Consider the following 16,462-nt stretch of genomic DNA (forward strand, 5'->3'; position numbering starts at 1 on the left):
GGAATGGGATTGTTGAACTGAACAGGTTTCCAGCCCACAGCTTTCAAAGTCCTGAACATGAATGATTAATTTGGAGATCTGGTGTCTGGGTTGGAGGGAGGGGTCATGTACCTGGAGCGGGCTCCAGTTTCTAATTGGGGTGCATGCGTGTGCGTGTGCGTGTGTGTGTGATGGATTAAGTTGGTAAGATCTTTTCCTTGGGCCTCCCACCCCCACCCCAGAACTTGCACATAAACATACCTGTACTCGTCTGCATCCTGGAGAGGTCAGTTTCTCGCCTTTCCCATTGCACCCTCGCACGAGGTATGTGCGTGCTCTCCGGAGGACGTGTAGAAACACTAGCTCAGCACCCTGCCCAGCTCTCGGGTCTCCCCAGGCAGAACTCCCGAGGCCTAATTTCCATTTACTTCTCAACCCCTCCTGTTAGGTGTGTCGGGGGAGGCTGTAAGGAGGTCTTAACTACTTTTGTGTTCCTCCCACTTCCTCCACCCCCTGCTCCTTTTAAGATACAAGAAAACTGAGCTTCCCAGGGAAGCCATCACTCAAGAGTCTAGAGAAGTGGCCCAAATTGTTCCAGTTTAATACTGGGTATTACTGCTCCCCTCAAAGTCTCCATGCTCATGAACAAGAAGTGAATAGGAGCTAGGAGTAGGGTAAAGAAGGGAATCTGGGTATTTTTCCCCAGTTCCCCATTTTCCCCTCATCTTTCCCCGGCTGCTCCACTTGCCCAAAATTGTGTGTATGCTCCTTTAAGGGGCTGGGCATCTCTCCCGCCCTCTCCCAAGTCGACTGAAGTTTCCGAGGAGTCTCCTCTAGCTGGGCTGGACACAGCTTTCAAAGATCCCAAAATTGTGCTCCGTGCACCTCAAATGTTCCTTTTCCCTGACGGTTCCCGTTCCCGATCGGATCCCTAACTTCCCTCCTCTCAACTACAAGATCCAGCCTCTCCCCAAGTGGTTTGAGCATCCTCAAGGTTTCCCACCTTTAACTGCTCCGTCCCCGGATGGAGCCAGAGAAATGTGGTGGGGGGGCCGGGGCCAGAGTTTCAACATCGCCCCCCAGAAGGAGCCAGAGATGGGGGTAAGGAGAGGAAAGTTGGGCTTGGGGGGAGGGGTTGGTAGGCCAGAGGGTGTGAGAAGGGGGGATGTAGAGATAAAAGAGAAGAAAAGGGTCTAGAGCAGGAGGAGGGTGTGTCATGTACTCGGGCTGATGGAGCTTGGTCTGTCTTTTTCACAGTCTCAAGTTCATCGCCTCATTATCCATTAACCAGCCCCTCCCTTTACTGTCTGCCGAGCTGGGTCCTGAGCTCCCCACAGCCACTGATCTCAGTTTCCCCTGAGAGTCTGAGTATAGGCCTCCAAAGGTGGCTGCTGAGGTAGCCCCAGACCCCAGGGTTGGGGAGGCCTGGGGATTAACCCTATATCCCTCACAGCTCTCTGGACCACAGTCCGTCCAGGGGAGTGGGATGCCGGAGCCCAGGAGTCCTCGGCTTGGTAGTTGCCTGGCCTCTGGATGCCTCCCAGGTAATGATGTCCTTCCAGTACTTCTCATCTTCAGAAACACCTTCAAATTTCATTCTACTCAAATCTTATTTTATACTTTCACGAAAGATACCTTCATATTCCTCTCCGGGCTCAAAGCTGCTGCTGCTTGAGGCTTGTTATCTTCTCTGATCAGAGCTGGCTGGGAGCTTGGATCTCAATGGTCCCTCTGTATTCTTCACCGTTACCCCTTTTCTCATTTACTTAGTAGGCACTCAGATATTTATAGAATATGTGCCAGGTACTATTCTAGGCTTTAGAGTCAAAGATTACAAATTATCGCCTCCTAAGCTTTTATTCTTAGGAGTTAGAGGAGGATCTTAATCTTCCCTCTTTAGACCCTCCTGTCTCGGAGGACTTAGAGGAGTGGCTGTATACGTGTGGGTAACACTGGGAATGCTCATAACCTGGTTTCTCCTGTAGGGGAGCAGATCCTAGCATGGGCCCCGGGGGTGCGGAAGGGGCTGGAACCTGAATTGCCTGGAACCCTGATCTGCACCAACTTGAGGGTCACCTTCCAGCCCTGTGGATGGCAGCGGAATCAGGTGAGATGATTAGGCCACTGGAAAGGACAGCTAGTGGGAATGGGTAGGGGAGCCTAGAAGGATTTAGACAAACATTACAGGAAGTGAGACAGAGTTATTCTTAAAGGCTCTCTTTTGAATGTATCAGGGGTAGTCAATGGGATCTATCTCTAGGAAGGTGAGGGGCTGCTGAGATAGGATGTGAGATTTCAGATGTCTTCAGCATGTCATGTGCTTCCCATAGGAGACTCCCCTGAGCAGTGACTATGATTTTGCCCTGGCCAACATTGGGCGATTAGAGGCTGGTAAGTGTGGGGGTTTGGTGAAGGGGCTCACTGGGGGTGTTGGCTCCCCGCCTCAATCCTTCCTCTGTTCTCGGAGGACAGCCAGAGATGCAATGGGGTGGGCAGGAAGAGTTCCTCCTAGAGGGACCCTGATCCATGGCTACACTGCTCTCTAATTCTTGACTTCAGCGAGTAGCCTGTCTCGAGTCCAACTCCATCGTCCAGGGTCCCTGCTTAAATTTATCCCTGAGGAGATCCTGATTCATGGCCGAGACTTCCGACTGCTCAGAGTTGGTTTTGAGGCTGGAGGACTAGAGCCTCAGGCCTTTCAGGTAAGAAGAGGCCCCCAACCCAAGGACCTCCCCTTCCCTTAGAACCTTGGGATCCTTTCCTTGGCAATTCCCAGTACTCCCTTATTTCTTAGGATCCCTCTCTTCATTCTCTCTGCTTCTTTCCTCAAGGAATGGCTAAAAGGCTGGGATAAATGATAGTACAATGAGATTAAAGGGCCTGAATTCTAGCCTGCCTCTGCCAATTATCATCCTTTGAAAAATAGGGAGGGTTGGAGATTATTTCTAATTCCTTCCAGAATTAACATTCTGTGAATCTGTGGTTCTAGATGTATTCTCCAGAGCCCAGTCCCCATGACCCATGGAAGCTCCCTTCGTTAGAGACTGTCTTTGCTGTTCTCTCTATTGGTGACAAAGACAGTGAAGCAACACGACCCATTTCCTTCTTTTCACTTCAGTCTGAGCCAAAAGGATGGATGTCCTTTCCTCCACAGGTGACCATGGCCATTGTCCAAGCCAGAGCTCAGAGCAGTCAAGCCCAGCAGTATGCAGGGATAACTCTGAGCAAGGCTGGTGAGTGAGGGTGCTTTGGGGTAAGGAAAGGGTAGAGTCTGAAAAATCAGGGCTGGCTGAAAACAAAAGAGCTATTCTCTTTCTTCTCCTCTGTGCCTCACTCCTTCCCTAGGCCAAAGTTCTGGCTCCAGAAAACCACCTATTCCCCTCTTGGAGACATCAGAAGACTGGGAGACTGAGAGGAAAAAGCAGGGGGCCAGTGGCTGGCGGGTCAGTCTTGTCAATGAGAGATTCGACGTAGCCACCAGGTGATCCCCCAGTCCACCCTGACCCCTGTAGCCCTCCCAATCTTCCCACAGTTCTCTGAAATCTAAAGCCCTGCTTCCCACACACTCAAGCCTCCTAGGACATCCACAAAGCTATCCCCCTTACCTCTAGATCTCTAAACCTGAGATTACTTGGAATGATCCCCTCCTAAGCAGCTTCCTTATAATCACAGCTTTGCACTATGAGGTCACTGAGCCAAGATGTGACATAACTCTTAATTTCACAGCCTTCCCCGTTACTTCTGGGTTCCTAACCGAACTCTGGACAGTGAGGTCAGGAGAGCATTTGGCCACTTTCATCAGGGCCGTGGACCGGTCAGTGTGAGGGTGGGGAATAGAGGGTTATGGGAGGTCAGGGGTCATTGTGGAGGGAGGGGATCCCTGTGAGGTCAGTGTGGGGGCAAGGGTAGGGTGGGGCTAAGAGTTTCTCCCACAGTGATCCTCCTCTCACCCATTTGAAGCGCCTGTCCTGGCATCACCCTGGGGGTAGTGATCTTCTCCGTTGTGGAGGTTTCTACACAGCCAGTGACCCTAACAAGGAGGATATCAGGTGAGGGAAGTTTGATGGGAAGAATTAAAGATTAGATGTTCAGGGCAGACCCCTTCCCTTACTTTCCGACTCCCTCTCCTCCAGAGCAGTGGAGTCTATGCTCCAGGCTGGGCACTCTGACGTTGTCCTGGTAGACACTATGGATGAGCTGCCTAGTCTTGCGGATCTACAACTTGCCCACCTGAGGCTGAGGGCCCTCTGCCTGCCTGGTGAGAATAACCTTTGATCCCTCACCCCCACTTGGTTTACCATTTGCCTGCTATAGATGAGTAACCCTTTAGCCCAATGATCCTTAGTTTTCTACTCAACTCTCCCATCTCCCACATACTGATTTCCTGTCTTCCAGACCCCAACGTATTTTTTAAAAAAATAGCTTTATTGAGATATAATTTACATGCCATAAAAATCATCTTTCATCCATCTTAAGTGTACAATTCAGTGAATTTACAGTTTTGTACAGACATTACCACAATATAACTTTTGAAACCTCATGGCCATTTATAGTTACTTTTCATTCCTATCCCCAGCCCAAGGCAACCACTACTTAACTTATTCTTTACCCTTCAGGCTATAGACCCCGAATCCTGAATCCCGAGTTCTCCTGATCTCTTTGCCCCTCTACTATCTATCAGATTCACCTGTAGCTGAGGATAAATGGCTCTCAGCCCTGGAAGGAACACGATGGTTGGACTACGTCAGGTACTCCCTCTTTTTCTAGCCATGACATATAATTCAACCCTCCCCAAACTTCTGTTAACTTGGACTCCTAAGTGGCCTTCCATTAACTTTTCTCCTTGGTTTCCCAAGAAGATTGTTGTTTGCTGCTCCCTAAAAGGAGAAAGGGGCAGGATTTTGGAGTCTGCTTCTATTACATCACATGACCCATCACTCCCCTCTTCCAGGCTTATCATTCTTTCCTTCTCTTCCTTACTTGCCCCTTCAGGTCTTGTCTTCGAAAGGCCAGTGACATCTCAGTCTTAGTGACATCTAGAGTTCGCTCTGTAGTACTTCAAGGTGAGTTTCTTGGGTCAACTCCATTACTTGACTTTTTTCGTTACCCACCTGACTGGATTCTGCTCAGGGAGTAAACCTGTACGGTCCCTTGTCCCCTTCTAGTACTAGCAATCTCCTCTCCTTCTACTAGGAACTACCCATGAGCTCTAGCTCATCCTTCAGTGCTACCGCTGCCTCCCCACCACAGCTTGTGGTCCCTAACAGAAGGATTCTCTCCCTCTCTTCCCATCCTTCCATCATGGATGGGGATTGGGGTTGTGATGGGAAGGACAATGTGGAAGCTCGGTTGACATTTGTAATGCTGCCCCCTACATGTGAGGCTGGGTATTTCTATCTGGAGTCTATGAAGTGAATCATTCAAGGTCTTTGTTTTTTGTTCACTTCTATGTGCCCTCTCAATCCTATCTACCAAAACTTTTCCCCTCTGTGCCTCTTACTTCTTGCTATGTTTCCTTTTCTCATTCTCTTCTGCCCTAGTTTCTTGGCCCCTCCTTCTTTGTCCCTTCTCCCTCTTTATCACCCAGAGCGCGGTGATCGTGATTTCAATGGCCTCCTCTCTTCACTCGTCCAGCTGCTTTCAGCCCCTGAAGCCCGAACACTGCTTGGTTTCCAATCACTAGTGCAGCGAGAGTGGGTGGCAGCTGGACATCCCTTCCTGACCCGACTTGGGGGAACTGGGGTCAGTGAAAAGGTGAGAATGTTTTGGGAGGGTGTTGGCGTGGGTGGTAGTATTACTATACAAGTAAGAGGATCAGAAAATTATATATTGTAATCCATTGGAGGTGAATCAGGTTTGAAGGGTCCTGAGGTTAGGTTGAGTTTGAAGGAAGACCCAGATGAGTGAGAGACCACACTCCCTACTATGCTCAATTCAGATTCCGTTTCCTGATCTTCTTAGTAGCCCCTGTTCCCTGTGTCCCCCTCATTTTGTCATCCTCCCCCTTTAGGTTCCCATAGTTGCTTCCATCCTCTTAATTTCCCTCTTCTCAGGCCCCAGTGTTTCTCCTCTTCCTTGATTGCGTCTGGCAGCTCCTCCAGCAGTTTCCAGCTGAGTTTGAATTCTCTGAGTTTTTCCTTCTTGCTCTTCATGACAGTGTCAGGGTTCCTGACACCCTTACATTCTTGAGAGACACTCCCTGGGAGCGTGGAAAGCAGAGTGGACAGGTCAGTGACTTCCATTTTTCACTTGTCTTCCACACTCCCCCCAACCCTCACTGAGCAGAATTTTCTGAAGTTTAGTCTTGATTTATGAAAAGTGAGGTCTGTGGGTGGGAAAGGGGGAGGTTGGTGCTCTCTCTCAGGACTGGATTTGGACCCTACGTATGATTCCTGGAGTATGAGATGAGAGTTTTGTAATTTCTCTCTAGAACTGTGAGAAGGATTATATATATTTTTTCTGTGTTTAACCATCCTTTTTTCTTGTTTTCCTCTGTCCAGTTCAACTCCTATACACAAGTCTATACCCCAGGGTACTCCCAGCCCCCTTCTGGGAACTCTGTTAACTCACAGCTGTCTGTCTGGGACTGGGATTTACGCTACAGCAGTGAACAGATACAACAATTCCATAATCCTGGCTATGACCCTGAACACTGCCCAGATTCCTGGCTCCCTAGACAGCAGGTGAGGTGTCTGAACTCCCTAAATTCCTTTGACTTTCTCACAGGCTCATCCTACTAGATGGGGAGAAGTGGAAAGATACAGTGTCTTAAGTTCCTCAGGGAAAGCTACTTCCCTCCTCTTCTGTAGCTGTCACTTATTGTCCCCGACTGTCCCCAGGAAGACAGAAATCCTAGAATAGAAGGGGGCACTCTTTTGGTCCTCCTCATCTTCTGTCTCATGCACACATTTTACAAGTTTCCCTAAAATCAACTTTAATCAGTTCTGAGGCCTACTTTGAAGCCTAATGAAGAGGAAAAATAAAGAGTTCTCAGTGGGAGGCTTATAGTTTCATCACGAGTGCAGTGAGTAGTAGCTAGACATTCCTTTCTGACCCAGTTTGGGGAAATTGGGTTCATCTGGTTTCTTGGTCACCAGTTGATTTTCCTTTCCCCTTTAGCCAAGCTTCATGGTTCCTGGACCTCCCAGTTCAGTGTGGCTCTTCTCTAGAGGGGCCTTGACTCCCCTGAATCAGCTCTGTCCTTGGCGGGGCAGTCCCTGCCTGTTGGCAGTCCCTTCTCGTTGGCTCCCTCGACCTGCTATCTCTTCGGAAAGTCTGGCTGATCAAGAGTGGGGGCTCCCCTCACATTGGGGAGCTTGCCCTTTACCCTCAGGGCTTCTACTGCCTGGGTATTTAGGACCCCAGATCAGGCTCTGGAGACGCTGCTACCTAAGGGGAAGGCCTGAGGTCCAGGTGAGAAGGGAAGACAGGGATTGAGAGTGGGAAAAGGGCTTGACTGCTGAACCAGATGTTTTAGGAGAAACCAGATGTTTCCAGGAGCTGGAAAAGCAAAGGGCTGGGGAAATTGGGAAGTGAAGTACCATTCATGTTGGTATCAAAGTGGATTGATTTGGGAGTATGGGTGGGTGGGGGAAACTGCTTGTGGCTTAGATCAAGTGGAACCTAGGGCATGATTGGAGGGGGACAGAGAATTAAAGATGCCAGAAGTAGTGGACAGATTTTAGAAGCAGAGAGCTAGAGCTACAATAACACTCCTCTACTCCTCTTCACTCCCTTCCCAGATGGGCCTCTCAGCTCCCACCATCGCTGGTCTCCAGGATGAGCTATCACATCTTCAGGAGCTATTAAGGAAATGGACTCCAAGAATATCTCCTGAGGATCACTCCAAGAAAAGAGATCCAAATTCCATTCTCTCCCAATCCTGTTGAAATGCTGGCTTTCTCATGGGCAGGGCAAAAGGTGGTCTGGGGTGAGTCTTCCTGTTTAATCCTTTCAGTTTTTCTTATCTGGTCTTGCTGCCTCAACCTTCACACTCCAGCCTTTAAACAAGATCTCCGACTTGAGTTTCCGTTGCAGATGGGTGGTGCTAACTTCCAACTCTTTCTTGCTCTGTCCTGTTTGGTTCCTCAAGATTATAGTTTGTGATTTGAAGAATTAAGAAACAAAAACAGTACAGAATATGATCACCTCTTTTTTTCAGGGCAATTCCATCCCTTTTGGATATCCAGCAGTTAATTTTGAGTGCAGAGCGCATTTTCACCTCCTCTTGCTGCTGCTTTAATTCCAATTTCTATTTCTCCCCTTATAGCTTCCTATGGGTATGAAATGTATATGGGAGACATCCTCTATCTTACAATTGTATATTTTTGTAGTGAATTTCTATTTAAGGGGTTCATTAAAGCACAGTATTTATACATGGTTGCTGGCTTTGTTTCTTGTCTGAATAAAGGATCCTAGGTGAGTGGGGTGGGCCCACGGTGGGTGTGACCCAACAGAGGATGGCACTCACCACATTATTGATAAGGAAATAAGGAATGGGTCAGGTGAGGCTCTGCAGAATTCACATGCAGTTTGGAGAAAAAGTTATCTATTCTGTTGCACCCATTTAGGGACAGATGGTGCAAAAGCCTACCAAGAAGTGGTTGCTGGGGCCAGGAATGTTCTAGAAGTTGAATCCTCTGGGTGTCAATGTCAACCACCCCTCAGTTTTGGTCACACTTCATCTGTAAGCCTCAGGTTCCCCTGAACCCCCTATGCAATAACCACGAGGCCAGCTGAAACGTCACTTCAGCTCCGACACTCTGCAATCCCTCCCTTGAAGGAGGCAAAATATTAACTCAAGCCCAGCCCGGGGCTGCGGAACGGAGCGGCGAGCTGCCTCCACGCCCCAAGGCAGCCGAGTCCTTGGGTTGGGGAGTTCCTCAGCGCACCCTTCTCCGGGTAACAAAATAAATGAAAAGTGTCGTTCCTTTAGCTTTCAAATTTACATTGTGCGGGCAGTGTGACCCTCTAACGTCTCACACAGACTTGAGAATGGGCGTTTCCGTTTTGCGTTACTCGCCCTGAGCGATCGCAGTGACACCCGAGCGCAGGACCAAGCACTGGAGGATTCCAACCACCAGCCCGCACCCAGTATCTGCGGTCCTAAGATGGCCGCGCCGCTTCCGGCTCCTCCCACCGCCGCGGGCCGCCCACCGCCCCTACGTCTGCCTTTGCCCCGGAAGTGGAAGCAGTGACTGAGTCCGGAGGGCGGAGTCGCTGTCTGGAGACGGCGGGAGCTCTTTCGCCATGGCGGCCGGGCCGATCTCTGAGAGGAACCAGGGTGATTGGAGGGAACGAGCCAGGAATGGGCCTGGGGGGCTGAGAGGGCCTCGACTGTGGCCACCAGTGTTTCTGTCGGGGTGGGAGACTGGGTCACTCCGGAGGGCGCGAGACCGGCCCTCGTGCCTGCTGGGGGCGGGGTGGCCGGGTTCAGGCTAAGGCCTGTAGTATTGGCACTTTCTATGTCGTCTTCTGCTTTCCCACTCAAAAAAAAAAAAATCATAAAGAGAATTTACAGCAGAACTCTATGTTAGACTTCAGGAGATTCTGTAGTTCCTGTAAAGAGGAAGGTGTAAGGGCTTAATCTAACGTCTTTTTTTTTTCTCCTTTCTTTTCGCTTCTATACCCTGTCTCCACCCCCAATTACTCCGCCTGGGTTTTCATCTTCATGTTCCTGTCATCCTTGTCTCTGCCCTAACCTTTTTCTCCCATCGTTCAGATGCCACTGTCTACGTAGGGGGCCTGGACGAGAAGGTTAGCGAACCGCTGCTGTGGGAACTGTTTCTCCAGGCTGGGCCAGTAGTTAACACCCACATGCCAAAGGATAGAGTCACTGGTCAGCACCAAGGTGAGTGCGTGGCAAGAGGTGCGTTTATGTTCCTAGGGGACACTGCTCCTGGAGGATCCCAGCTGTATTCACAACTGTTTTGGAATAAGCAACCTAAACATTTCTTTCTCTCAAATCTAGCTCACAGTTTTTATTTCTGGAACTTTTCTCAATTGAAGTGAGGTTATTATTTCTTATTTTTGGTGCTTTCAAAGGTGAATGAGTTATAGCCCATTTTGAACCATTTCACTTAAGTTAACCTCCTCTCTTCCACTTCTCCAGGCTATGGCTTTGTGGAATTCTTGAGTGAGGAAGATGCTGATTATGCCATTAAGATCATGAACATGATCAAACTTTATGGGAAGCCAATCCGGGTGAACAAAGCATCAGCTCACAACAAAAACCTGGATGTGGGGGCCAACATTTTCATTGGGAACCTGGATCCAGAGATTGATGAGAAGTTGCTTTATGATACTTTCAGCGCCTTTGGGGTCATCTTACAAACTCCCAAGATTATGCGGGACCCTGACACAGGGAACTCCAAAGGTTATGCCTTTATTAATTTTGCTTCGTTTGATGCTTCGGACGCAGCAATTGAAGCTATGAATGGGCAGTATCTCTGTAACCGCCCTATCACTGTGTCCTATGCCTTCAAGAAGGACTCCAAGGGTGAACGTCATGGCTCAGCAGCTGAACGACTTCTGGCAGCCCAGAACCCACTCTCCCAGGCTGATCGCCCTCATCAGCTGTTTGCAGATGCACCGCCTCCACCCTCTGCCCCCAATCCTGTGGTATCATCATTGGGATCTGGGCTTCCTCCACCAGGTAAAGCTTTTGATTCAAAATGTTTGTCTTGGGTTTGGGGGGGAAGGAAGAAGGGCAGGAAGAAGGAAAAAGAACCAATAAAAGAGGACATTGAGTCACTGGGTGACGAGAAGGGGATTGAAGGGTGATGGTTGTGGTGGGGAGGAAAGTTGCTGAGTGTCTCCAGGAGGCTGAAGTTGTTTGTATTGGCTAACATTGCTTTTGAGAGAAAAGAGCTCATCTACCTGGAGAGGCCACATTGGAACAGGCTCACTAAAGACATTCTCTCCTTACTTTCATTAATTCTTCCATTTTCTCTATAGGCATGCCTCCTCCTGGCTCCTTCCCACCCCCAGTGCCACCTCCTGGAGCCCTTCCACCTGGCATACCCCCAGCCATGCCCCCACCACCTATGCCTCCTGGGGCTGGAGGACATGGGCCCCCTACAGCAGGAACCCCAGGGGCTGGACATCCTGGACACGGACACTCACATCCTCACCCATTTCCACCGGGTGGGATGCCCCATCCAGGTGGGTGTTCTTTGCTGGGAAAAGGAGGGATGAGATTGGAAGAGGATCTCCTATTACCATTTATGCTGCTGCCCTTTTTCCTTTAACAGTAATAGATAGTTCCAGAGTTGTCCTTTCGTTCAGATATTCTTTTATAAAAACAAACAAAATACTTTACTGTGTTTACTTTAATGACTACCTCCCTGTCTCCATTTCTTATTTAAGTTTTTCTAAAGGGTATAACTATACTTGCTGTTTTTGTTTCCTTAACTTTTACTTCCATCCTGTTATCTGACTTTTGCCCCAAAGCAGTGACCTAATTGCCAAATCTAGGGGACACTTCTGCTCCTTATCTGGTTTGATCTTTGTTCCTACATACTCAAAAGTAGCCATGTCCTTTACTTTTTTATTTTTTAGAGTGACGCTTGTTAATAGGATTATATATAGGTTTCAATATATAGTGCACAATTCTGTAATGCATCCTATCACCATTTATCACCCCTTTACCCTCTTCTGCTTCCCTCTACCCCCCTTTCCTTCTGGTAATCACCATGCTATTGTCTGTGTCTATGAGTTGGCCATGTCTTTTTGTTTGAAAATCTTCTCTCTTGGTTTTTCAGGATCCTTTATCTTTCTCTCCTCAATCTCGGCCACTTAATAGGCTCCTTTTTCTCTCTTTGTGCCTGCATAGTTTCATTACTTGCACACCGATGCCTCCTAGGTGTATATCTCTGATTCATGCTTATTCTAGACACTTAATCCTGCTTCTGAATGGACAGCTCCACTTTTCTACCCCTCCCCTTCAACCCTATTCTTCCTCTAATATTCTTTGTTTTCAGGTGCTTAATTCAGAAATCTGGGAGACATTTTTGACTATTCCTTATCACCCCACTCTTGATACCAAGTCATGTTAATATATTTGGCATCGGCCCCCACTGCCAGTGCCCTTGTTCAGGCTCTCATACTCTCACTATTTCAGATACAATTTATTGTAGGAACTTCCTAACTCTTACTTTGACTCCAGTTTTCTCTACCTTTGACACATTTTCCCAGTTATTTTTCTAAAACACCCTTACTCAAAATTCTTCTGTTGCTGCCTTTTATGTACAGAGTAAATCCCAGACTCAGTACCATAGCATTTTACGCTTTTCATGACAATGGCCCCTGATTAACGAAGTTACTGGTTTTCCTGAAACATACTATGCTGTTTGACGACACACCCATGGTCCTAATCTTTTCTGCCTTCGATGCTTTATTCCCACTCTGTCCACCCGAAAAATTCTTATTCATCCTTTAAAAATAGATCTTTGCTGAGACAGTATCTCTGCTACTTTCCCAAGTTCTATCAGTAGAATCACTCAATTTCTTATATACTTATGCAGCACTATTACAGTGCCTAAATCTTGGAAGGAGCAAGTGAGGTGGGTGAGGAATTGATCGGGTAGTTGGTTGGTTTGTATTGTTGGAGTGGGTTCAAGGATAAAGGAAGCTTTTACCAGCCTTATTTTCCATACTCTTCCTGATGTCACTTCTGTCTCCACTTTGTTTTCATTCTGTTTTCTTTGCCCTTTCTCTGTGTATCTGTTCTCATAGGAATGTCTCAGATGCAGCTGGCCCACCATGGCCCTCATGGCCTAGGACATCCCCATGCTGGGCCTCCAGGATCTGGGGGGCAGCCACCACCCCGACCACCACCTGGAATGCCTCATCCTGGACCTCCTCCAATGGGCATGCCTCCCCGAGGGCCTCCGTTTGGGTCTCCCATGGGTGAGTAGGCTCTAGCCACCTCCCTCATATTCATACATCATATTCTTGTGGCTTCCTTTGTCACACCCCTTTTCCCCTGCTCTTCTGTCTCCTCATCTCTTCTCTCCCTACATTGTCCCAGCATCAACTATCTCCTATTTCTTGCTTTTATTAACTTTTTTTCCTCTTCTTACAGGTCACCCAGGTCCTATGCCTCCCCATGGTATGCGTGGACCTCCTCCACTGATGCCCCCTCATGGATACACTGGTCCTCCACGACCCCCACCTTATGGCTACCAGAGGGGGCCCCTGCCTCCACCCAGACCCACTCCCCGGCCTCCAGTTCCCCCTCGTGGCCCACTTCGAGGCCCTCTCCCTCAGTAATTTTTCATTCTCTTTCCTCTTGTATCTTTCCAGTATCTTTTCAATTCCTTGGACCAGTCAGAGTTGCTGTAGCTTCCTGGGGTTAAGGCCTTGATCCCTTAGGCCTTTTATTTTTTAAAGATTTTTTTATTGACTTTTTGAGAGAGGAATAGAGGGAGAGAAACATCAATGTGAGAGCAAAACTTCGATTGGCTGCTTCCTGCATGCCCCCTATCAAGGCTCAAGCCTGCAACTCGGGCATGTGCCCTGACGTGGAAATAGAACCTTTTGGTGCATAACCTTTTGGTGCATGGGCCAACACCCAACCAACTGAGCCACACTGGCCAGGGCCCTTAGGCCGTTTTTTTTAAGTGTAATTTTTTTTCATAGGAAGTTTTATTATTTTTTCTATGTTGGTTCTAAGTATTTTGCAGATGCACAGAGAAAATAAAGCTAAACTTCTTGTTTATTTGTGGTGTTTTCCTTGGCAAAGTAACTTTTCTCTTTTTCTAGAAGAAAGAGATACTTGTATATTGGGAGAAGAGTGGTAATGTAGGAGTGAGGGTGTTTAGTCCACATTTAAAGAATTATTTTGTAATGTGCTGCTGTAATTTCTGGACCCTGCACTGCAGCAGTTATTTCCTATGTCAAGCTTATACAGTAAGATGGAGACTTAGTATCAATGGTAATTGTATTAAGTGAGAACAAAATTAAATTTCCTGGAGATATGCTGGCAAAACCATGAAGTAACGTGCACAAAGCTATTCATTGTAGTACTACTTGTAATAACTAGTTTGGAAACAACTCATATACATCAGTAAGGGACTGATTGAATACACTGGTAAGCTCACACAATAGAGTACTGAGCCGCAGTAGAAAGTAATGTAGATGCTACCTACTGTGAAGAGATCTCCAGGATATATTGCGTGAAGACAGTCACATGCAGAACAATGTAGTGTGCCACCTTACCTATCTTAGGAGTGGTACATAATGAATACATTTGTTTATATTTTAAAAATGTAAGGGTAAACCCCAAATTAGTGGAAATTGATACAATGGGGGGGAGGGAGGAGAGATGGAGGAAAGCTAGATTTCTCTAAACATACTATCTACGTTAATGTGGTTATCTTTGGAATTTAGTCTTAGGTGACTAAAATAGCTGAAGCCTGGGAGAGGTGGGGAAGGGGTTGGGGAGGCCCGCAGGGGCCAGATCATACAGGGCCTTCTAGGCCTTGGTTAAGAGTTTGGATTTAATCCTTAGTATAATGGGAAGACATTGGAGGATTTGAAGAAAGGGAAGTGATAAGATCTCAAACTTTTTTGAGCCTGGCTGGCGTGGCTCAGTGATTCAGTGTCAACCTATGAAACAAGATCACAGTTTGATTCCTGGTCACCACACATGCTTTGGGCTCGATTCCCAGTAGGGGGCGGTGCAGGAAGCAGCTGGTCAGTGACTGTCTCTCATCACTGATGTTTCCATTTCTTCTCTTTGAAATCAATAAAAACATTAAAAAGAAAACTTTGAAAATTGTGATACATATACAGAATAACACACAGGTCTTTGGTGGATATTCACATATGTATTCACCCTTAAAACCACCATCTAGATCACGATGTAGCACTGCAGTACCCAGAAGTTTCCCTTATGCCCCATCACAGTCAATTTCCACCTCCCAGAGGTAACTATTTTCTCTTACTGTAAATTAATTTGCTTTTTCTTGAACTTTATATAAATGGAATCATATATATAGTATGTGCTCTTTTTGGTCTGGCTTTTGTTCATTATTTGTGAGATCTTTTTATGCTGTTGCATATATTAGTTCAGTCTTAAAAATTTGTTAAATAGCATTCCCTTATGTGAATATACCACTATTTGTTTACCCAAGTTTAACCATTTTCTGGTGAGTAGTTGAAGTTTTTGAATATTACAAATAAAGCTGCTCAGAAAATACTTGTCTTTCTGTGGGATATATGCACTAATTTCTTTGCTGGATCAGATCTGTTTTTATTCTCACTTGACTGCTGAGAATGTTTTAGGGGAGCAAGATTGGAAGCAGGGAAACCAGTTAAGAGGCTGTTGCAGCAGCTAAAGAGAGATGATGGCTTACCTTGGGGAGGAAGTGATGGAGCTGGTAAGAAGTGGTGGATTCAGAATATATTTTGAAGGTAGGGCAGACAAGACCTGATGTAGAGATGAGAGAAAGAAAGAGAAGAGATAACTAAATGTCTTTTCCAGCCTGAGCATCTTAGTGAAGAGACAGTCCAGAAAGACCTGGATCAGAAGTTTGTCTGTGGATCTGTTAAGTCTGGTGATGTTGGATTGACAGATGGAAATTTTGGTTTGGGGCTTGGGGGAAAGATCTGGACTAGAGATATAAATGTGGGAATCATCAGGATATAGACAGCATAAAAGTCATGAGACTTCCTGAGGTGACCAAGGATAATAGAGTAGGTGGAAGGGGAGAAGCGCCCAGGACTGAGCCCCTAGGAACTCTAATGTTAATGGACCCAGCAAAGGGAACTGTGAAGGAGTAGCTGGTGAGGTACATGGGGTCATGGTACCTGGAAAAAACAATGAAGTCTTTCCTTAGAACTTAAAAGGAAAAATACGATCTCTCTAAGACTACAAGATTTCTATTAGCAAGTAATGGATCAGTGGAAAGTATGCAAAGTCACCTTAAAGAAGAGAAAGGGCTCCCTGCCAGCAGTACTTGGCTATAACCTAATTGAGAATGTTAGCTTACTTCAATAAAAAATGTGTCAGCCTTGAAGAGGGGTCAGCAATAAAAGCCTAGTAAAGGGAGAGTCCTTGAGACCCACATGGGCACTGTTCTGTGTACAATCCTGGAAAGTGCTTTAGCCAACAGTTGGAGTAGTCCAGGAGCACTGGCCAGGATGCCCATAACATGGAGATGGGGGTAGAGAATTGTAGCCAAGAAGAGTTTTCTGAACCCATTGGCATGACTCCTTACTGGATGGCCAGATGCCATTAAAGATGCAAATACTCCTGTTCAGTTATGTCATTGTGCATTTATACATTCACATTATGATTCTGATTGGGCTTAAGGGCGAGAATGTACTGGACATGCGGGCATGAGTTTTCATTCAGTCTGACAGTAAGATTTCTCATGGTAAATTAATATGTATGTGTTATGGCTTTATATTTCCCTAAATTGTAAACAATGAGTATTTTCAAGATGCAGCTCTGGAATCTTTGAAACCCAGGCCCACA

General features: G+C 46.9%; 2 protein-coding genes across 4 annotated transcripts; both read left to right on the plus strand.

Moving 5' to 3' along the window:
* Window positions 1-802: 802 nt before the first annotated feature.
* On the plus strand, window positions 803-8,358 carry MTMR11 (myotubularin related protein 11). Of its 3 annotated transcripts, XM_081121311.1 has the most exons (18): window positions 803-1,080; window positions 1,433-1,523; window positions 1,965-2,086; window positions 2,310-2,370; window positions 2,539-2,681; window positions 3,134-3,212; window positions 3,325-3,460; window positions 3,706-3,793; window positions 3,940-4,028; window positions 4,113-4,237; window positions 4,661-4,727; window positions 4,972-5,042; window positions 5,567-5,733; window positions 6,033-6,206; window positions 6,480-6,662; window positions 7,099-7,392; window positions 7,722-7,909; window positions 8,141-8,358. In XM_081121311.1, exons 1-17 carry the CDS (start codon window positions 1,018-1,020, stop codon window positions 7,866-7,868), a joined length of 2,100 nt encoding a protein of 699 aa, XP_080977437.1. In that variant the 5' UTR covers window positions 803-1,017; the 3' UTR covers window positions 7,869-7,909; window positions 8,141-8,358. The 3 variants fall into 3 exon arrangements, with proteins under 3 accessions (XP_080977437.1, XP_080977438.1, XP_080977436.1); XM_081121310.1 differs by having other exon boundaries at window positions 820-1,080; window positions 7,722-8,358; XM_081121312.1 differs by lacking the exon at window positions 7,099-7,392 and having other exon boundaries at window positions 809-1,080; window positions 7,722-8,358.
* An 802-nt stretch (window positions 8,359-9,160) lies between these two features.
* Window positions 9,161-15,181, plus strand: SF3B4 (splicing factor 3b subunit 4). The gene is made up of 6 exons (XM_081121313.1): window positions 9,161-9,262; window positions 9,701-9,829; window positions 10,091-10,633; window positions 10,936-11,142; window positions 12,715-12,888; window positions 13,064-15,181. Exons 1-6 carry the CDS (start codon window positions 9,229-9,231, stop codon window positions 13,249-13,251), a joined length of 1,275 nt encoding a protein of 424 aa, XP_080977439.1. The 5' UTR covers window positions 9,161-9,228; the 3' UTR covers window positions 13,252-15,181.
* Window positions 15,182-16,462: the final 1,281 nt, after the last annotated feature.

This window comes from Miniopterus schreibersii (assembly GCF_964146895.1).
Source record: "Miniopterus schreibersii genome assembly, chromosome: 19".
In the NCBI taxonomy this organism is placed as follows: domain Eukaryota; kingdom Metazoa; phylum Chordata; class Mammalia; order Chiroptera; family Miniopteridae; genus Miniopterus; species Miniopterus schreibersii.

Coding starts and splice junctions, on each gene's coding strand:
- SF3B4 (XM_081121313.1), top strand. CDS start 9,229: ATGGCGGCCGGGCCGATCTCTGAGAGGAACCAGG. Junction 11,143..12,714: donor GGGTGGGATGCCCCATCCAG/GTGGGTGTTCTT, acceptor CTGTTCTCATAG/GAATGTCTCAGATGCAGCTG. Junction 12,889..13,063: donor TCCGTTTGGGTCTCCCATGG/GTGAGTAGGCTC, acceptor CTCTTCTTACAG/GTCACCCAGGTCCTATGCCT.
- MTMR11 (XM_081121311.1), top strand. CDS start 1,018: ATGTGGTGGGGGGGCCGGGGCCAGAGTTTCAACATCGCCCCCCAGAAG. Junction 1,524..1,964: donor GGCCTCTGGATGCCTCCCAG/GTAATGATGTCC, acceptor TTTCTCCTGTAG/GGGAGCAGATCCTAGCATGG. Junction 6,663..7,098: donor CCTGGCTCCCTAGACAGCAG/GTGAGGTGTCTG, acceptor TTTCCCCTTTAG/CCAAGCTTCATGGTTCCTGG.